Here is a 20673-nt window from a genome sequence, read left to right as displayed (position 1 = left end):
CTGCTTAGGATGTTTTTTACTCTCTCAATTTTTTCTGAAAAAATGGCATCGCCAGAACACCTCAGAACGCTTTAAAGGTAGTGCAAAATGCGATGGAAAATTTGGAGCTATGTGATGTTTGGATAATTTTTAATCCAAATGGCAAGAGGTTTATCTGGAGGCAAAGACAATCAGATATTCATTGCAGACTTGATTTCGTTTTAGTAAGTCAAATTACAGTATTTACCCGCTTATAAGAATCTGAGTTCTCAGTTCTAAATCTACTCGTAGGGTGTACTCATGTGAATTCTAATTCAAAACCAACATGTACATACTACCGTTTTTCATACATTATTTATACCAAATTTAGAGATTTTTATAGTTCATACATGGTTAAGTTCATTACTTTTGAGAGTCATGTCTTTTATCTTTGCCTGAAGATCTTTAAGGTTCATTTTCTAAAACAGAAACCTGTTTCAAATATAGGCTAAATAGGTTCTTTTGTAAAGGGGGTCTAAATTGGTATTTTTAGTCTAACAGGTTCGTGAATTCTAGGTTCTTATAAGCGGATAAGTTCTGTATTTCCGACAGGTGGGTGCCGCGGAGTTCCCTATTTAAGGATGAAAAAAATTGATACCGTTGTTAAGGCCCAAACCCCCAAAAAGACGCCCTATTCTAGGTAAAATAACAAGAATAATAAAAAAAAACAAACAACGGCTGACCTTGCACTGCAAAAAGAAGTCTTTATAAAATCGCTTTGCTTATGAGTTTAACCGCCTAGTTCAGTTTCAAAAGATCATTTACTTTTCGTTTAGCTGGGCAGTTACACACTGCAATTTTAGCGGATACAATTTAGGTGGATCCCATTACCGACATAAATTGGACAGTTAATATCGGTAACGTTGAACAAGGAATATAACGTTGAGGCCCTGTTAGAGCTATAAGAGCTATGGAATAATGATTATTTTAGGTAAGTTGGATTAAGGGCAGCATGACATCAGGGATAAAGCATAAGCCGGGTAGTTTTAGGAATAATGGAAATACGTTAAGGCACAACATTAGTTACACAAGAGCGACCAACTTTACAATGTATTTTTCCATTACCAAATGGGAACATATATCGAAAAAACCTCGCACTCTTTCTTAGCCTATTTTCTTCTGAGCGATATGGTCGGTAAGTGAACCTATACTTGGCCGATACTTGACCGATACTTGACCGATACTTGGCCGACACTTGACCGACACTTGACCGACACTTGACCGACACTTGACCGACACTTGACCGACACTTGACCGATCCTTGACCGATACTTGACCGATACTTGACCGATACTTGACCGATACTTGACCGATACTTGACCGCTACTTGACCGCTGCTTGACCGCTACTTGACCGCTGCTTGACCGCTACTTGACCGCTACTTGACCGCTACTTGACCGATACTTGACCGATACTTGACCGATACTTGACCGATACTTGACCGATACTTGACCGATACTTGACCGATACTTGACCGATACTTGACCGATACTTGACCGATACTTGACCGATACTTGACCGATACTTGACCGATACTTGACCGATACTTGACCGATACTTGACCGATACTTGACCGATACTTGACCGATACTTGACCGATACTTGACCGATACTTGACCGATACTTGACCGATACTTGACCGATACTTGACCGATACTTGACCGATACTTGACCGATACTTGACCGATACTTGACCGATACTTGACCGATACTTGACCGATACTTGACCGATACTTGACCGATATATATCGGTCGATGCATCGGGCGACAGTCGACCGATATATCGGTCGACTATCGGTCGAGTATCGGTCGACTATCGTCCGATAGTCGGTCGAGCATCGACCGATAGTCGACCGATAGTCGACCGATAGTCGACCGATAGTCGACCGATAGTCGACCGATAGTCGACCGATAGTCGACCGATATATCGGTCGACTGTCGCCCGATATGTCGACCGAGTCCACCTATAGTACACATGATCCCAGATATCTTTAAGTACTCTTTTTGGCACAGATGTATCGACCCATGGAACAGTTTACCGTCATCAGCAGTTGAACTTGACTCAATGAATGCTTTTAAGAAAGCTCTTAAATCAACATTATTTAACTAGGCCTATAATTACAAAATTAAATTATTTTATGTATTATACAATATTCAATTATAATTTTAAACAATTTTTATCTTAGATATGTCTTTATTTAGATTTTATATTTATATAGATGTATGCTTGCATATAAAACGTTTAAGTATGTATATGTATATTGCATAGTATTAAATTTTTATATCTGGGGTATAGTTTACAATGAGGATTAAGTTCCTCCCTTCTATAACCCTTTTTTAATAATAATATGTTATATGTTATTATTTAAACAAAGTTGTTATATATAACACTAGTTTAGAAGGAAATGTGTGGCAGCTAAAAAGGAGAAATAACAGTCACATCTTGGGAGTTCAACAGTTCACAGCAGAGTAGATACTCTTAAATGATTTTCTCTTGGATCAAATCTTTTCAGACGTCAGCAAGGTTCAGTCCCATACCTGATAGAGGTTGGAGGTTCTTCATATACAGGATCGTTTGGTTACCAGACAGCATTTCAAGAAATGATGGACCAAGTGAGTTAATTATTTCAATCAGACCATGATCCAAATGCTTAACAAATTCTCCTCATTTGTGGACTTTAATCTATAAGCTTGTAACCAGGGCTAGTAACCCAAAGTTGAGTATTAGTTTTTGTGTGAAGAGGATTTTATTCATCATTCAGTTTCACTAATTAATCAGGAAGGTACACTGCAGTCTTAGGCCTTTTTACTGATCAACAAGTTGATGGGCAAAAAGCTTTTTCATTTCCTTAAAATGATTCCTGTTGTTCATAGCTCTCAATATTTTACAGAATTTAGGCATGTATCACCCCCCAGTCAAATTCAAAATTTAAAGGTCATTAAACCCTTTACTCCCTGGTACTGATTAACATTCAACTTCGCCTTGAAAGCCAATTGATTGAGAAGCTGAAATGCTTGAGGAAGTCTGCAGCTGAAGCTATTGTTCTGTAGCAATGAATCTTTAATCAATATAACGTGGTTGTTTGTAAACTCATCTTACCAATAGTTTGATTGCTGGAAGTGAACGCATTTTCTCATCCTTTAAAGAATGTGCTGGAAGATTTTGATGATATTGTAATGACAGCTGCCAGTGGAGGATCTGCAGCAGGAATTCCATTGCTAATTATCTGACAGGTTCAAAACTCAAGTGAGCTGTGAATTTTCTCATGAAAGATTTAAACTTGTAGCTGCTATAGTATTCATCAGAATTGTTGAAGAAGAATAGTATTCATATTAAGTTTTTTCCAAGAGTGCACTCTCATCATAGACTAGTAAAACATAAAAATATTTCCTCTATATCATAAGTGTGTTGGTTTTTAGCCCTATGATTCAAGGGCACCCAAACTTGTGCACCAAATCAATTCTGAAATTAATCAAGCCTACCATAATATGTAAATTAATTAGAGTGTTCATGTACATACCGGTTAAGAACGGTGAATATGACAAGGAGGATGGTGATAGTGATGGTGTGATGATATGGTGATATCAAAATCCTTCAGCATTATTATCCTACTGATACTGTCCATGGGAGTTCTACACGTTGCTGCTCTGTGATCCACCAGACTATAATTTGCTTAACTTTGCTTTTCCCATGTAAATGTAGATGCCATGCAGTAAACGTAAGTGATGAAGATGCATGTGTATACAGCAAGATAAATGAAGAACTTCAAGCAGCTGGGCTCTCTGTGCAAGCAGAAGAAATAATTGATGTCATTGGCGGACATCATTTGCCAGGATATGAAAGACCCTCACAAGAAGATCTAGGTATTTACTCGTCCTCTTTAATGTACCATTGTTAAAGAAGAAGCGATTACCACGAAACCTTGATCTCCTCTATTCTAATCCAGCTCCCTTAACATTGACTCCAGACCATGGCCAGCCTAAAAGGCCAACTTCGAATGGCCAGGGAATCTACCTGGTTCAAAACTTTGGCCATGTTAAAGTACTCTGTACATTGTTAATCGTACTATTTCAGTGCAATACCGTTGTGCCATTATCACAAAGTAACTTATATTTTCAATTTCCTATATTTCATTTTTTGTAAAATGCAATATTTAAAAACTTTTCTTGCAGAATACATTTTAGAGATTTCCAGTTCTACCGGAGTGTTGATTGACCCAGTGTACAACATAAAGACAGTCAGAGGAATGCTGGCTGAAATGACCCACAATCCCAAGAGATTTCAAGGAAATAGGATACTCTACATTCATACTGGTATGAGACATTTTTTATGAGTTTGATGATAGCCCTAAACAGTCTTAACAGATTGCACCTGTAGTGAGACTTACTACAGATGCCCATGAATGATTGCCAGAACCTCTCCAGATTCCTGGAGCATGAAATAACTACTTGAGGAGTTATTTTCTCTTATTCTGGATGGGCTGCAATAACAGGTTTCCCCACCTCCTTCCTTCCTTCCCTTCCAGATCCCTTGATCAGATTCCCTTGACAATTTGCCTGTTTCAATTTACAATGATGAGTACCTCAATAGAAGGGACATTTTTGTAGTGGAGGCGCTAGTTGGAGCTAACCGTAACGTTAATGGGAATGGATTGGTCAACGACAAACCCTATTTATAATGGTAATAGGACTGAGTGGACTCCTGTTTGGAGTATAATTGCACGAAGCGGGAATCCGATTTGTTAATCACGAGTATTATTACAGACAGAATTGGACGAGGTGAAGTCCTGTTACCAGTTAATAAAAACTATGACATAAATTTGAGAAAGAAACTAGACATCAGGTAAAGTTTTTCATAAAAAAACAGTTAACTCGGCGAAATGCGAGACAACAGCGCGCACATGATGCTTTCTGTCAACTTACACAAACATGACGTGTTAACTGTTCTTATAACTGTCCAATTACAAGCATAACGCGTAGACTGCCCTATTCGTGCTTTAGTCATAACCGTTACAATTTCCTCAAATGTGATCGGTGCATTAGCTGCTTTATTTTTCACTAATTATTCTGTACAGTTGTAATCGGACAGTTAAAGCAGCCAATTATACTAAGTCCATTCAGCTAAATCCACCAATAATAGAGTTGATCACAACAACCATAGCAACAACCACTAATCCTAAAAAAGACAGGGCAATTTTACTTTAGACATTGTCTCTACCGGAGATGTTCGTCCTAACTGTATTTTTTTCTTTTCGGAAATTGCAACAGTTATGATTAACCGGGTAACAGGACTTTATGTCGTCCAATTCTATTTGACTCCCGCTTCGTGCTCGTCCGATTTTGGTAGTCACTCCGAATCGGAATCCACTCGGTCCTATTACCATTTAACAATTGGTTGACTCATAAGTCAGCGTGCGTTCATCGAGATATGAAGCACGCGGGAAGTTTGGAGAGCACGAAAGGTGCGTAAGTAACTCTAGTTTGTTGGGTGCTCTCCAAACTTCCCAAGTGCTTCATATCTCGAAGAATGCACGCTGACGTATGAACCAATTGTTTTATAACATTTTCAACCCACTTACTGTCGTGACCATCTTGTTTTTCATTCAAGGTAAGGGTTTTCAACCGAAGTCGAAGGCTGAGGCTGATTATCCCTACGTCAACCGTGATTATTCTGAATATCACAAAAACCTCATCCAATAATTGTTTATAAATCGGGCTGGTGAAAACCAATCACGCTCGAAATTTTGTTCTAGTTTTTATTAACAAATTAATTGACTGAGGTAACCTGTCGTATTACTATTTTCAATTATGTTTTTTTTGTTCTTTAATAAGGTGGATGTTTTGGTTTATTTGATGGAGGAGTTGAATCTTTACTGACAAGTTCACGAGGCACACAATGTATCAATGAGATTCTGTCCTGGAGAGACATCAACGATCCTCTGCCGATCTGATTGTAATTAATCAAAGAAGCTTTGAGTCTTGATATATGGTTTTCATTGGATATAGTCTGTGGTGAATTTCATTCATAGTTAAGAGTAATTATTTTTAGGCCGATAATAGTGTAAGAAACATTGTGAAGTTTCGTATCACAGCGCTGTAAAACTTGTATGCAATGCTATTTCTTGATATAGGTTTGGTAAAAAATACAGTAGATATTTGTCAAAGATAAACACGAATAGATAGATTTTATGGCAACGGAGTAGATGAAGTGGGGCGGTCAGTAACGAAAATTACCAGTAGAGATTCAAGTGGAGGAACCTTAATTGTTCTTTTTTTTTTGTTAAGACCCCTCACCACCCTTGTTGGTCTAAATTTGTAATGTTCGCGGCGAGCAGTGATTTATTTTCTCGTTTTTTGTATAAGATGGACAATGAGAGCTCACAGCAAACAACCAAACTGCTTTAAGCGCGGGAAAACGCGGACGACCAATTGATTAATTGTTTTAGCTTGTAATCACAGAACGAAGTGAAGGCCAGGCAAAGCTTCACAGCATTTCAAGGCAGCATCTTGCAAAATTGTTGGATCGTGTTGCGAGATGTTGTGAAAGAGCCAGGCAAACGCGTGCAACATCGTACAACCACAGGCAGACCACACTTTGTCTTCGTGGTTGATAATTGTTGACATGAGACGAACAAAAGCTATGAGGTTCGTGAATAAAGCTCTGAAAATTGCATATCTACATTACATCTTAGTCTTAATATCTCAATAAAGTTAAATAAAATGTTAATCGACGCATTTGTGGTGTTTTTTTACCCTCATGGGCCGTTTGAAGCGCCTTTCTACAAAATCACTTTTGGTCGGTGACCGTTACGAGAAGGAAGCGAGTTTGCCGTTTCAGAGGACCGCTTAAATAAACACAAAGTTTGTAATGTACGTGTCGAGCTATTATTCAACCCCTCCTTCCTTTTGTTTTCCACATCCTTGTTTCCGTCGCCGTCGTGGTTTGCTTGAGGTTGAAGACAGACAATAACAGAGAAGGTCTTTTTATTTCTTCTTTTTGTTTAACTTATTAGCAGCTCCGCTGAGCACATAGTTCAACAATTAATTTTTTTGCGAAAGAGCTTGGGAGGATTTCGTTAACTAGAGGGTCAAAGATTTCCTTTTTGAGTTTTTTTTTGGTAAAAAAATTACTCTCTAATAGCATCAGTTTAGAGTGATATGTAGCTCGCACCAATCAGTTCGCCGCATTTGGGTATTTATCTCGCACTAATCAGATTGCCGCATATGGGTATGTATCTCGCACCAATCATATCACAGCATTTGGATATCTTGCACCAATCACAGCGTTTAGGGTAGGTACCAATCAGTTTTCCGCATTAGGGTATGTATCGCACCAATCACAGCGTTTGGGAATTGTTTTCTTGCAAATGACATCCGATAGCATCAGGGGGCTGTGTACAAAGAGTGACATAAACCATGAATTTTGGGCTCATTTGATAAGTGTAATGGTTTGTGGCTTTCGCGGGAACCTCGTTGATTAAGGTAGAGATTTATCGGGCTATGAAAGGTTCGCATCATTTGTACCATTTTTAAGTTAAAGCGTGTTTTTTCCGCTCCTTTACTCACCACTTACACGCCAAACAACTTGCATTCCATCATTTGTACCATGAAAACAACGTCCGAAGTCCAATAAGAAAAAACCCAATCATGGTACTACATGAACATTAGGCAATTTTTCATGTGCTTGGATTGTATTCCACCAATCAAATAAGACTTCGCTCCATCACGTACCATTTCCTTGTAAACAACCTGCATTTAGTCACGTATTCAAACCGCATTGTCCAACCCTACTGAGAAAAATTCAAATGAGACTAACTGCTATTAATAATGAATTTCTCAGGCAATTCTCCCGCATTTGGACTTTTCCTACGAACAAAACTGGCTTTTAGCTACATTGGATTTAATCTTATCGCGTGTTAATAACTTGTAAACAACCTACATTCTATCACGTATTTCACACACAGATGGCAGAGTCCAGATGGGCAACAACCAATCAAGGAGCCCTCTTTGAAATATTATCCTTTCTCTTGTTAAATGTATCTTCATTTATTCGAGATCGCAATATATCTTTGGTTAGGGTCTATTGGAGATACAACAGAGTTTCAAATACCTTTCATAGTAAAATTACGTGGAATTATATATTTCAGGCAACTAATTGTAGACGAAAATTCCTTATTTTCTGTCTGTTAGCTGAATAGCAGTAAGCGTAGTCTCTTTCGCAACCGTTATTAGGTCTCATCACGCAACGAGCTCTCTCTCCAACGGGGAATAGATGGCGTTGTGTGACGAGACCAAACCAATGCTGCAAGGGGAGACAACAGGAAGAGTGGCACTGATGTATTTTATTTTTGCTGAGAAGAATTTAGACAATAAAGAAAATAGAGCACAAAGTACCTATGTGAGTTCAAACAAATTTTGTGTTTGTCTTTCCCTTATGGTGAAGTATTGCGATACTTTCGTCCGTTTGAAAGTTATGCTCTTTTCCTGTTACAAAAATGAAAAAATTAGGTACACGAGGAGCCCAATTTTAACCCGCCCAGCCAAACAAAATAATTCTTGTATACTATGCATGCCTATGTTTTTCTGTAGTGAAGCAAATTCACTTTGATAATTATATCGAAGACGAGGAAATGTTTTGACTCAATTCAGATGGAGAAAAATAATGGATGATTAAAAACTGATTTTGAATTGGAGAATTTGAACTCATTAAGATAAAAACAGACAACCAGAAGCAAAAAGAGAAAACAGAAGAGTTGACAGCAGCCCTTTCTTCTCTTTAGTTTCCATTTTCTCTCCCACAAGGTTTTGGTTCGAGAACAAAAAACGCAAAGAGGAATTTTCGCAGCCTGCGGGTCAATGGGTATATGTGGGAGTGATTCAAATAAGAGTATTGGGTTTTTAGACCAAATCAAAAATGGCTTAAGTAAGCGAATTCGAAGTAGTGGTATTTATTTCAACCAGTATTTTCAAAAGTTGTTGTAACAGATATTCATCACACAGATTCTAATATTTTAATGAACACAACCCGGGTATATCATGGTGTAATAAACACGTACTTATGTCGGAGACTTTGATTCGTGCTTGACACATGTCAGATGATGAGTGTGAACATTATGGACATTGATTGGTTTACATAATCAACGCAACCTTGAATGACCTTTTAAATCAGTACTTGGCAACAACCAATCACAATGTAGAGAATATCGTATAAGAAAGTGATTTTTTACAAATTTTGCGAGAGTAGCTTTTTACACACCCGATGTAAATAAGCGAATGGGAGAGCGGAATAAAACAGTTTGATTGAGTCTCGTTCGTTAGAATTCTATCCCTAGTAAACAGGACAAAGTTTACAAAACTTAGTTGAATTGAGCTAAAAGGTACAATTACCATGCTGTCACAAGTCTAAAGCTAAATTAACTAATATAAAAGCAAGCAGCGCAAATGATAACCAGAAGTAGCGTCGAAACAAAAGGTGGAGAGAGGAGGTTATTATAATTATTGTTTTAAGCGAAGTAGATGACATTGTATTAAGGAAAAGTAGCACGTGAAATGTTTATTTAAAAAAAAAAGATATAACAAATGATTGGTGAAATAATTTTTTGAAAGATGTTTTTGAGCGGTAATTTTGGAACGGATTGAGTCGCAAACGCTTGAAAGCCATGAAAGCCTTGAATGCCCTGTATGCTACGTATGCCAATGTCTTAGTTGAAAAACGTTCACTTGTTGTAAAAAGCAAAATCTGAAATCTGAAACCAAACTGCATATACTCTATGCAATCTATTGAACAACACTACTACCGTGAGACTGAAGAACATAACTATAATGGATGCAAACTGCTTGTGAAGAAAGACGACATGTTGGATTCAGTTGATGGCAAGGAACGTAGCTACGATAACAGTACGAATGGTATTAATTTCACGATCAGAAAGGTGAATCTTATGTTTGTTTTCATTGTAGTTGTATGGATATTCTTTTTTAATAAATACGTGATCCAAAACCCTGTGTTTATTTGTGTATAATGTTATTATGTTAAATTCTGTTTACGCAATTGTCTTGTCGCAGGCGGCCCAAGCTCACGTCTCGAGAAAAAGCTAACGATTAATTCATGAACGCGTCACGCGTTGTGTGACTCGGTGTTAAGTTACGAGAGGAACTGCACGTTATAAGGAATAGTATAGGGAACGAAGTATGGTCGATTTACAACGACGCATATTTCGAAATATGAACATTTTTCTCGTAAAATCAATAAAACTTACTCATACCCTGTGCATCCGTTGTATTTTCTGACGATTTCTGCCGTTTTAAGCTTGCTTTACCATCACTGTTATTCACGTCATCTACATTTATTACGTTGGTAAAATCTGTACAGACATCACACCAACCAGCTCGCGCTCAAAGTAAAAAGACTAAATTGAAGGCTTGAAATAATATTGCGATTGATTTTCATCAAGAAATGGGCCTGGAATATTCCACAATGTGCAAATAATCGTGAAGGCGGATCGCAGAAAAGCGATTGCGTGACGCTCGGCAAGCTGTAAGATGACATGTTATTATATACCAGACGTAAAAACTCTTCAGATTCTTAGTCTGCATTTTGTACCCACTCTGCAGTCTGCAGTCTATATTTTGTATCCGGTCTGCAGTCTGCTGTCTACATTTTGTACTAACAGGTATCCGTGGCACCAATACAGTTTATTTTTTGGTTACATTTATTCGCAAAACACACATAATCTACCACAAAATACCTGTGAGTGAGGTAATTCGACATTTTTGTTCTTTCCCACATTAATATTCTTCTCTCCTTTTTTAAGAATGTAGAAATCACTCACAATGTTTCAAGTAATCCACCCACCCTACAAAAAAGTAACTCTTGCATGCATAGCATGCCTATGTTTTGAAATAGGTGTATGCCCTTGGCCAGACTTGAGCGCGCTATTTCAGTATACTAGTCCGACACCCGTAATATCACTACACTTGATTCCAAGGATCCAGTACCATCCAGGTATCCCAGTTACCCTGCTCACAGGGTCTAGTTGGTAGTGATTCCAAGCTTCGCAAGTTAAACAGTAAGTGCTTATGTTCCTTCTCTTCGTACTTGTTTAAACATCTAGTCTTTCGGTAGTTTCGCCCAGTTTTTTATGCCAGTTTCTTTGCAACCTTGTAACACGTGGCTTACGTTGTTCATGCTTTGTTAGTAAGCTGCTCGTTTTTCCCACTCGGTTATTAGTTTTGTTAGAATTCGTTTGCAAGCGGTTCTCCTTTATCCTTGAAGATAGTCTTTTGTGAGTTTGTTTTAGAGTTTTAGCTAGTCTTTTGGGATCTTGCTTTTATATCAGAATGATTGGAATGTTGGTCCGTATCTTAGAATTTAGCTTAGCTTCTTCCTTATAATTTCATATTTCAGTTTACGATAAGTACTTGGATACCTCGACTACGCTAATAAAACTATTCAAGTCTTTTCCGTACGATTTCCCACTCGGTTATTAGTTTTGTTAGAAATCGTTAGCAAGCGGTTCTCCTTTATCCTTGAAGATAGTCTTTTGTGAGTTTGTTTTAGAGTTTTAGCTAATCTTTTGGGATCTTGCTTTTATATCGGAATGATTGGAATGTCGGTCCGTATCTTAGAATTTAGCTCAGCTTCTTCCTTATAATTTCATATTTCAGTTTAAGATAAGTACTTGGATACCTCGACTACGCTAATAAAACGATTCAAGTCTTTTCCGTACGATTTCCCACTTGGTTATTAGTTTTGTTAGAATTCGTTAGCAAGCGGTTCTCCTTTATCCTTGAAGATAGTCTTTTGTGAGTTTGTTTTAGAGTTTTAGCTAATCTTTTGGGATCTTGCTTTCATATCAGAATGATTGGAATGTTGGTCCGTATCTTAGAATTTAGCTTAGCTTCTTCCTTATAATTTCATATTTCAGTTTAAGATAAGTACTTGGATACGTCGACTACGCTAATAAAACGATTCAAGTCTTTTCCGTACAATTTCCCACTCGGTTATTTGTTTTGTTAGAATTCGTTAGCAAGCGGTTCTCCTTTATCCTTGAAGATAGTCTTTTGTGAGTTTGTTTTAGAGTTTTAGCTAATCTTTTGGGATCTTGCTTTTATATCGGAATGATTGGAATGTCGGTCCGTATCTTAGAATTTAGCTCAGCTTCTTCCTTATAATTTCATATTTCAGTTTAAGATAAGTACTTGGATACCTCGACTACGCTAATAAAACGATTCAAGTCTTTTCCGTACAATATATCTTCGCTTCATAGTGCGTCTTCACTAGCGAAACTCGTAGTTGTGGTTGAAATTTGCTTCGCTTGTGTTGGCCGCTACCAAGGGTCTACACGACGTTTTGGGGCCGAGAAACTTCCAGTGGTGCGTGCACTTTATTATGTCACGCAGACGTTATTTTGGCCTATCACGCAACATTTCTAATTTAACATTTTATATTCTTACTCTTATTTTTTATTTATCATTATTTTATATTCCAAGTTGCTGTGCGTCTGTTCAATAATAGGTCACAAAGGACGTCAAAATGTGGTAAGAACAAGAAAGTGGCACTCAAGGCGCAACCGAGTGTGTCACTAATGTTACTTAACAGACGCACGGCAACTTGGAATCTATTTGTTTTATATAATCAAAAGTTTTAATGATGACGTCATCGATAAGTCTGTCCTCTACTAGATCAGAAGTGAGAACTAATCAGAATGCGTGCATGACTGAGCCTATCATATAAAATCCAATAGACCTGAAGGCGGAAGGAATCTTTAACAGCCTTTTATTTGGTCAAATTGAATCCAACTTCGAAAACTGCGGCAGACTGAAATAATTATTTCAATTCATGATAGTGACTACGTGCCTCGCACTAGACAAAACATAAACATACTTGAACTTGAACTTTGAAGTGATAGTGCAAGGTATTGATAGACAGAAGACACGTACAATATATATCTTGTCAACTTTTCTCTCAGTTCCTCGGATATGAACGCAAATAATCTTGCACAGCTTCATAAGTATGAACCACCTAAGTGGGCTTCATCCCTGAAGAACATTCCAAAGTATTTCCTCAAGGTAAGACAATATGATACAATTAAAAATTGATTCATACGTCAGCGTGCGTTCATCGAGATATGAAGCACGCAAAAGTTTGGAGAGCACGAAAGGTGCTCAAGTAACTCTAGCTTCTTGAGTGCTCTCCAAACTTCCCAAGTGCTTCATATCTCGATGAACGCACAGCTGATGTATGAACCAATTGTTTTATAACATTTTCAACCCGATGGAAAATTTGTTTTCGCGAGGGATTTGTTTGCTGACGTCATGTCCGTGCACAATAGGAATATGAAGCACGCTCCCGCAATTGATGATTAGACAAATTTACTAGCTATGTTAGAAATCAAATTGTACAATCGAAATATGAAAGTGTTTTAGTGTATAACTCTCACGCTAATGAAAAGTTTTGCCATTTTGCAGCTTGCTCAACGTAACACTCCAATCCATCCATGGAATATTCCCAATGCCCCAAAGGAGTTTTCAATATCCATCAAAAGGGATGATCTTACCGGATGTGCTCTGTCTGGAAATAAGGTGTGATTTACCAAATGAATATATTTTCAGCCTAGTTAACTTAATGCTTTCCTTGGAAAGTTCAAATGAATTTGCAACCAAATTAAAATTAAAAGTTGGCAAATTGTCTACCTGTGTTTGGAAGTCATGTCACAAACTGTAAAACTTAACTTAAAGGTACTTTTTAGGATGAAGTGAGGTGAAAACTTTTCTTAAGATGTTATCAATGGTCATCCACCTTGAGGTTGTCTGCATTTTACAATAACCCTTGAATTTCCCAAAACAGTTGCCAACACATGCAAATGTAGTGGTCAAATATTAAGGCATTTACAAATGTGGAGACCTGAAAATACCATCCCAATATCATGCTTTCAGGCAGTCAGAATCAAGCTGCCTCACTTCAGTTTGAGACAGCCACAAATGTTAGTAAGTCAGGCTGTTTTTACAAAACAATGAAGTTTAACAGTAGAACTCATGGAAAATTGATAAATTAACACTGCACTGGATACCCAAAATCAAATGAACAGAAACCTTGAAAATTGTCAAGTTTTCCTTATCTCTGGTTTGTTTCCATTTGTACATTTTTATGAACTTTTTACTTCTTTTTACCATATCGTGTGACACTGCTGTTTATTTCATATTTTCCCTTTGAGTTTGCACAAGTGATCACACGACATTATATAGGCTTTTGTATATGTATGTCTTGCTAAAGAGGTTAATTATTTCAATCAAGTATTAGTTGATTGTAAGCAACTTAATTGCTTTGTTATGTTATAGGTTCGTAAATTGGAGTTTGTCTTGGCTGATGCTTTAGAGAAGAAGTGTGACACAGTTATAACATGTGGTGGTCTCCCTTCCAATCATTGTAGGACTACTGCAGTTGCAGCAAAACAACTTGGTTTGAATTGTTACTTGCTGCTAAGAAGTTCTGATCAGGTAATACAACAATTATACCTTTCCCTAACATTTTGTAGCTCAAGCACCACTTGTTGTTACAATTAAAGTGTCTTTTTTACATGAGCAACAACAATATCTGTGTTATTGCTAATTCTCTGACTGCAGTCAACCTTTTGTTTTCTTTTCCTTGTAGGAGACAGTCAATGTTGGATGTAAAGGGAATCTTCTTTTAAGTAGGATGGCTGGAAGTAATATTATTCTTGTTCCAAAGTTGAAATATAAGGCTGGCCTTCAACCAATGATGGAGAAAATGGCAGAAAAATTGTAGGTAGCTGATTTGTTCAGACTATTTTGACAACTTTTGATAGCTGTTTTGAGTCAAAGGTGCAAGACTTTAAGAGAGAATCCAATCATTTTGAATTAATTAAACCAAAAGATCTAAGAGATTATTCCAATTATAGATAGTAAGATGCCTTAAACTGAAGGCCAGTCAACTAACAAAACCTACTCTTCACTAACTTCCTTCAACAATGGAAGTCTCATGGAAGTAGGATCACTGACAAAATACAAAGCTTTGCTTATCCTTTCTTATTGTTACATCATATTCTTTGCTTTTTTCACAAGATGTGTTTTTCAAGAGAGATGAAAATTAATGTTTGGGCCTGTGTAGGTGTGAACTAAGTATATTATTTTAATCAAATTTTTTATCCATATAAATATATATATTTATCCTGAAAAAATTCAGGCCTTTACGGCACTTCAGGCATAAACTTTCACTACTGCATAACGGCAAGGATCACGTCCATATTCGTTTCTTCAACCATAGTTTACATGATAATTTTCATATATTTACAGTCATTTATTCACCACTTTATGGGTTTATTTGTGACTAAAATAATGACCAGCTCCCAGTTGGCATGTTAGCTTAGTTGGTAGAGTGCTGCACAGGTATTGCAAAGGTCATGGGTTCAAATCCTGTACAGACCTGAATTTCTTTTAGGTCTTATTTTCACCACTACTTAAGTAGTGTTCATAACTGCAAGGATTGCGTCCATATTTGTTTCTTCAACCACAGTTCACATATATGATTTTCATAAATTTACAGTCATTTTCTCATAACTAGTTTAAGAAGGAAATGTGTGGCAGCTAAAGTCAGGAGAATTAACAATCACATCTTGGGAGTTCAACAGTTCACAGCCGAGTAAAGACTCTTAAATGATTTTCTCTTGGATCAAATCTTTCCAGATGTCAGCAAGGTTCAGTTCCATACCTGATAGAGGCTGGAGGTTCTTCATATACAGGGTCATTTGGTTACCTGACAGCATTTCAAGAAATGATGGACCAAGTGAGTTAATTATTTCAATCAGACCATGATCCAAATGCTTAACAAATTCTCCTCATTTGTGGACTTTAATCTATAAGCTTGTAACCAAGGCCAGTAACCCAAAGTTGATTATTAGTTTTTGTGTGAAGAGGATTTTATTCATCATTCAGTTTCACTTTAATCAGGCAGGTAAACAGTCTTAGGCCTTTTTACTGATCAACAAGTTGATGGGCAAAAAGCTTTTTCATTTCCTTAAAATGATTCCTGTTGTTCATAGCTCTCAAAATTTTACAGAATTTAGGCATGTATCACCCCCCAGTCAAATTCAAAATTTAAAGGTTATTAAACCCTTTATTCCCTGGTACTGATTAACATTCAACCTCGCCCTGGAAGCCATCTTACCAGTAGTTTGATTGCTGGAAGTGAACACATTTTCTCATCCTTTAAAGAATCTGCTGGAAGATTTTGATGATATTGTGATGACAGTTGGCAGTGGAGGATCTGCAGCAGGAATTTCCATGGCTAATTATCTGACAGGTTCAAAACTCAAGTGAGCTGTGAATTTTCTCTTGAAAGATCTAAACTTGTAGCTGCTATAGAATTCATGAGAACTGTTGATTTGTTTTAGATATAGATCAAATAGATAATAATAGTCAAATAAAGAAGAGTAGTCTTCATATTATGTTGTTTCAGAGAGTGCAATCTCATCATAGACTAGTAAAACATGAAAATATTTCCTCCATATCGTATTTAGTGTGTTGGTTTTTAGCTCTATGATTCAAGGGCACCCAAACTTGTGCACCAAATCAATTTTGAAATTAATCAAGCCTACCATATTATGTTAATTAATTAGAGTGTTCATGTACCTTAACCGGTTAAGAACGGTGAATATGACAAGGAGGATGATGATAGTGATGGTGTAATGATATAGTGATATCAAAATCCTTCAGCATTATTATCCTGCTGATACTGTCTATGGGAGTTGTACACTTTGCTGCTCTTTGATCCACTCGACTATAATTTGCTTAATTTTGCTTTTCCCATGTGAATGTAGATGCCATGCAATAAATGTATATGATGACGATGCATATGTATACAGCAAGATAAATGAAGAACTTCAGGAAGCTGGGCTCTCTGTGAAAGCAGAAGAAATAATTGACGTCATTGGTGGACATCATTTGCCAGGATATGGAAGACCCTCACAAGAAGATCTAGGTGATTACTCTTCCTCTTTAGAGTACCATTGTTGAAGAAGTAGTGATTAGCATGAAACCTTGATCTCCTCTGTTTTAATCCAGCTCCCTTAACATTGACTCCAGATCATGGCCAGCCTAAAAGGCCAACTTAGAATGGCCAGGGAGTCTACCTGGTTCAAAACTTTGGCCATGTTAAAGTACTCTGTACATTGCATGTTAATCGTACTATTTCAGTGCATTAACGTTGTGCCATTATCTCAAAGTAAATATTTTCAATTTCTTATATTTCCTTTTGTGGAAAATGCAATATTTATAATCTTTTCTTGCAGAATACATTTTAGAGATTTCCAGTTCTACCGGAGTGTTGATTGACCCAGTGTACAACATAAAGACAGTCAGAGGAATGCTGGCTGAAATGACCAACAATCCCAAGAGATTTCAAGGAAATAGGATACTCTATATTCATACTGGTATGATACATTTTTTATGAGTTTGATGATAGCCCTAAACAGTCTTAACAAATTGCATCTGTAGTGAGACTTACTACAGATGCCCATGAATGAGTGCCAGAACCTCTCCAGATTCCTGGAGCATGAAATGACCACTTGAGGAGTTATTGTTTCTTATCCTAGATGGGCTGCCATAACAGGTTTCCCCTCCTCCTTCCTCCCTTCCCTTTCAGATCCCTTGATCAGATTCCCTTGACGATTTGCCTGTTTCAATTTACAATGATGAGTACCTCAATAGAATGGACATTTTTGTAGTTGAGGCGCTAATTGGAGCGAACCGTAACGTTAATGGAAATGGATTGGTCAACGACAAATCATATTTATAATGGTAATAGGACCGAGTGGACTCCTATTCGGAAACTGTGACATTAATTTGAGAAAGAAACTAGAGATCATGTATAGTTTTTCATAAAAAACAGTTAACTCGGCGTAATGCGAGACAACAGCGCGCACATGACGCTTTCTGTCCACTTACACAGACATGACGTGTTAACTGTTCCTATAACTGTCCTATTACACTGTCCAATTACAAGCATGACGCGTAGACTGCCATATTAGTGCTTTAATTATAACCGTTACAATTTCTTCAAATGTGATCGGTGCATTAGCTGCTTTATTTTTCACTAATCATGCTGTACAGTGGTAATCGGACTGTTAAAGCAGCCAATCATACTAAGTCCACTCAGCTAAATCATAGCACCGATCACAATAACCATAATAACAACCACTAATCCTGAAAAAGACCGGGGAATTTTACTTTAGACATTGTCTCTACCGGAGATGTTCGTCCTAACTGTATTTTTTTCCTTTTCGGAAATTGCAACAGTTATGATTAACCGGGTAGCAGGACTTTGTATCGTCCAATTCTGTTTGTAATCATACTCGCGATTAACAAATCAGACTCCCGCTTCGCGGTCGTCCGATTTTGTTAGTCACTCGTATGATTACAGACCGAATTGGACTCCACTCGGTCCTATTACCATTATTTAGTGATAACTCAATACTTATGTCAAGAACACTCGAGGTCTCAGGTAATCATGTCATGTATGACCGCGGTGCATGATTTCTAAGGATAATGTGTCAAGTTCGCGTGCTTTGTGGTGCTTGCTGATTTATTATTTTTCCACGTTTAGAAACAAATTATTAGTTCCACTTACTGTCGTGACCATTTTTTTTCCTTCAAGGTAAGAGTTATCAACCGAAGTCGAAGGCTGAGGCTGATAACCCCTACCTCAACCTTGATTATTTTGGATATCACAAAAACCTCATCCAATAATTGTTTATAAATCGGGCGGGTGAAAATCAATCACGCTCGAAATTTTGTTCTAGTTTTGATTAACAAATTAATTGGCTGAGGTTATCTGTCGTATTACTATTTTCAATTATGTTTTTTTTTTGTTCTTTAATAAGGTGGATGTTTTGGTTTATTTAATGGAGGAGTTGAATCTTTACTGACAAGTTCACGAGGCACACAATGTATCAATGAGATTCTGTCCTGGAGAGACATCAACGACCCTCTGCCGATCTGATTGTAATTAATCAAAGAAGCTTTAAGTCATGATATATGGTTTTTATTGGATATAATTTGTGGTGAATTTCATTCCTAGTTAAGAGTAACTATTTTTAGGCCCATAATAGTGTAAGAAACATTGTTAAGGTTCATTGTCAGGCTCGCATGACCTATACCATTATTAAGTTAAAGCGTGTTTTTTGCGCTCCTTAACTCACAAGTTACACGCCAAACAACTTACATTCCATCACGTACCATGGAAACAACGTCCAAAGTCCAATCAGAACATGCCCAATCGTGGCGCTACATGAACATTAGGCAATTTTTCATGTGCTTGGATTGTATTCCAGCAATTAAATTCTATCTTGTCAAATTAGACTTCGCTCCATCCTTGTAAACAACCTGCATTTAGTCACGTATTCGAACCGCAGTGCACCGACCACTGGAGCCCGGAGCCCGGAGCCCAGTGCAATGACCACTGGACTATTGGACAAAGCCGTGGCGTTGGCGTACCCGCGGTACAGTTGATCACGCTTGTTAAAAGTATCACCTTGTACGGTCGTACGGTCGTGTTAAATGATAAAATTACAATTATAGTTAATCTACAATATCGTAAGGGTTTCCTGTATTGGTGTTGAAAAGAAAAGGAATGGAAATATTATTTTATTTTAAGTCATTTAATATAAATTATAAAAAGGGCAGGTTGATTACTTTGTACTCCTTCTTGGTGGTCTTATCTTAAGGGTCGAGTTTGATCACGTTCTTCTTGTGAGTTTGGCCACGTTCTCCTAGTGAGTCTAATTACGTTTTCTTCGTTGTGATCGTGAGGTTGACATGGAACTCGTGATAAGCCATGTTCTTAAATAAGTTAATTTGTTAGTCCAGGAAGAGTAAATCTCCCTGGTAATAGGTCGCGTTCGACACCGTCGTGTTCCCAGAGGTAATTTAAGGGTAAACAGGTGATGCCCCTCATGTTTCGCAACAAGAAGCAATTTGGAAGCGGTACTTGTGAGCGCCTTTCTTCTTTAACTCTTGTGACCAAGATGTTGTTATGTAACAATCTTTAAAGGTGATTTTCTCTTAAGATACACTTTCAGGTATAAAAAATACTCAACACCAAGGTTATTTGTAATTTTTATATTGTCGATCTCGTTTCTGTTCTGGCCGATCTCAACCGTAAGGATATGAAAATTAGGGAAGAAATTGATTTTGTAACTGCGTAGACAACCCTAAGGTGCTTACTCAGTATGTGGGAACTATAATACGTAGTCAAGCGTGATTCGCTAGTTGAGATGATACAATGACGACACAAAAAGATTGACGGCTTAGAAATGTCATCCGCAGTGTCACATATATAAGCGGAGACTCTAGTTTTCCCTGATATATTGAAGCTAGTCCCCATTGTAACAACTTGAGAAGAAAAGTAAATAAAGAAGGATCAACCAAACCACAAACGAGTGTTAGAGAAATTAATTCTAATAGTCGTACATCCAAATTTTTTCGGCTTGATGGGTTACTACTATTTTGTATAATTATAGGGCTACGCTCTGCGAGCTCCTCTATTATCCTTTTCTCTTGTTTAATGTATCTTCATTTATTCGAGATCGCAATATATCTTTGGTTAGGGTCTATTGGAGATACAACAGAGTTTCAAATACC

The 20673-nt window shown here is 37.4% G+C and overlaps 1 protein-coding gene and 1 pseudogene across 3 annotated transcripts in view; both read left to right on the top strand.

The window, feature by feature from the left end:
* Window positions 1-6753, top strand: part of LOC149044430 (uncharacterized) — a 22456-nt pseudogene extending 15703 nt beyond the window's left edge. Inside the window, exons 5-9 of the transcript XR_016187847.1 lie at window positions 2532-2631; window positions 3166-3265; window positions 3722-3882; window positions 4192-4332; window positions 5851-6753. The product of XR_016187847.1 is annotated as an uncharacterized LOC149044430 (transcript). The remainder of the gene's footprint in view (window positions 1-2531; window positions 2632-3165; window positions 3266-3721; window positions 3883-4191; window positions 4333-5850) is intronic.
* Window positions 6754-12657: 5904 nt separating this feature from the next.
* On the top strand, window positions 12658-20468 carry LOC113675002 (uncharacterized). 2 transcript variants are annotated; one of them, XM_089210081.1, is made up of 9 exons: window positions 12658-13086; window positions 13486-13599; window positions 14356-14514; window positions 14669-14799; window positions 15721-15820; window positions 16249-16349; window positions 16854-17014; window positions 17325-17465; window positions 18915-20468. In XM_089210081.1, the coding sequence occupies exons 1-9, from the start codon at window positions 12997-12999 to the stop codon at window positions 19031-19033; spliced, it is 1116 nt and encodes a 371-aa protein (XP_089066207.1). In that variant the 5' UTR covers window positions 12658-12996; the 3' UTR covers window positions 19034-20468. The 2 variants fall into 2 exon arrangements, with proteins under 2 accessions (XP_089066207.1, XP_089066208.1); XM_089210082.1 differs by lacking the exons at window positions 12658-13086; window positions 13486-13599 and adding an exon at window positions 13645-14000.
* The last annotated feature ends 205 nt before the right edge of the window (window positions 20469-20673 follow it).

This window comes from Pocillopora damicornis, chromosome 6 (assembly GCF_964200805.1).
Source record: "Pocillopora damicornis chromosome 6, jaPocDami1.2, whole genome shotgun sequence".
In the NCBI taxonomy this organism is placed as follows: domain Eukaryota; kingdom Metazoa; phylum Cnidaria; class Anthozoa; order Scleractinia; family Pocilloporidae; genus Pocillopora; species Pocillopora damicornis.
Note: the sequence above shows the minus strand (reverse complement) of the source record. Positions and strands in the feature narration are given on the sequence as shown.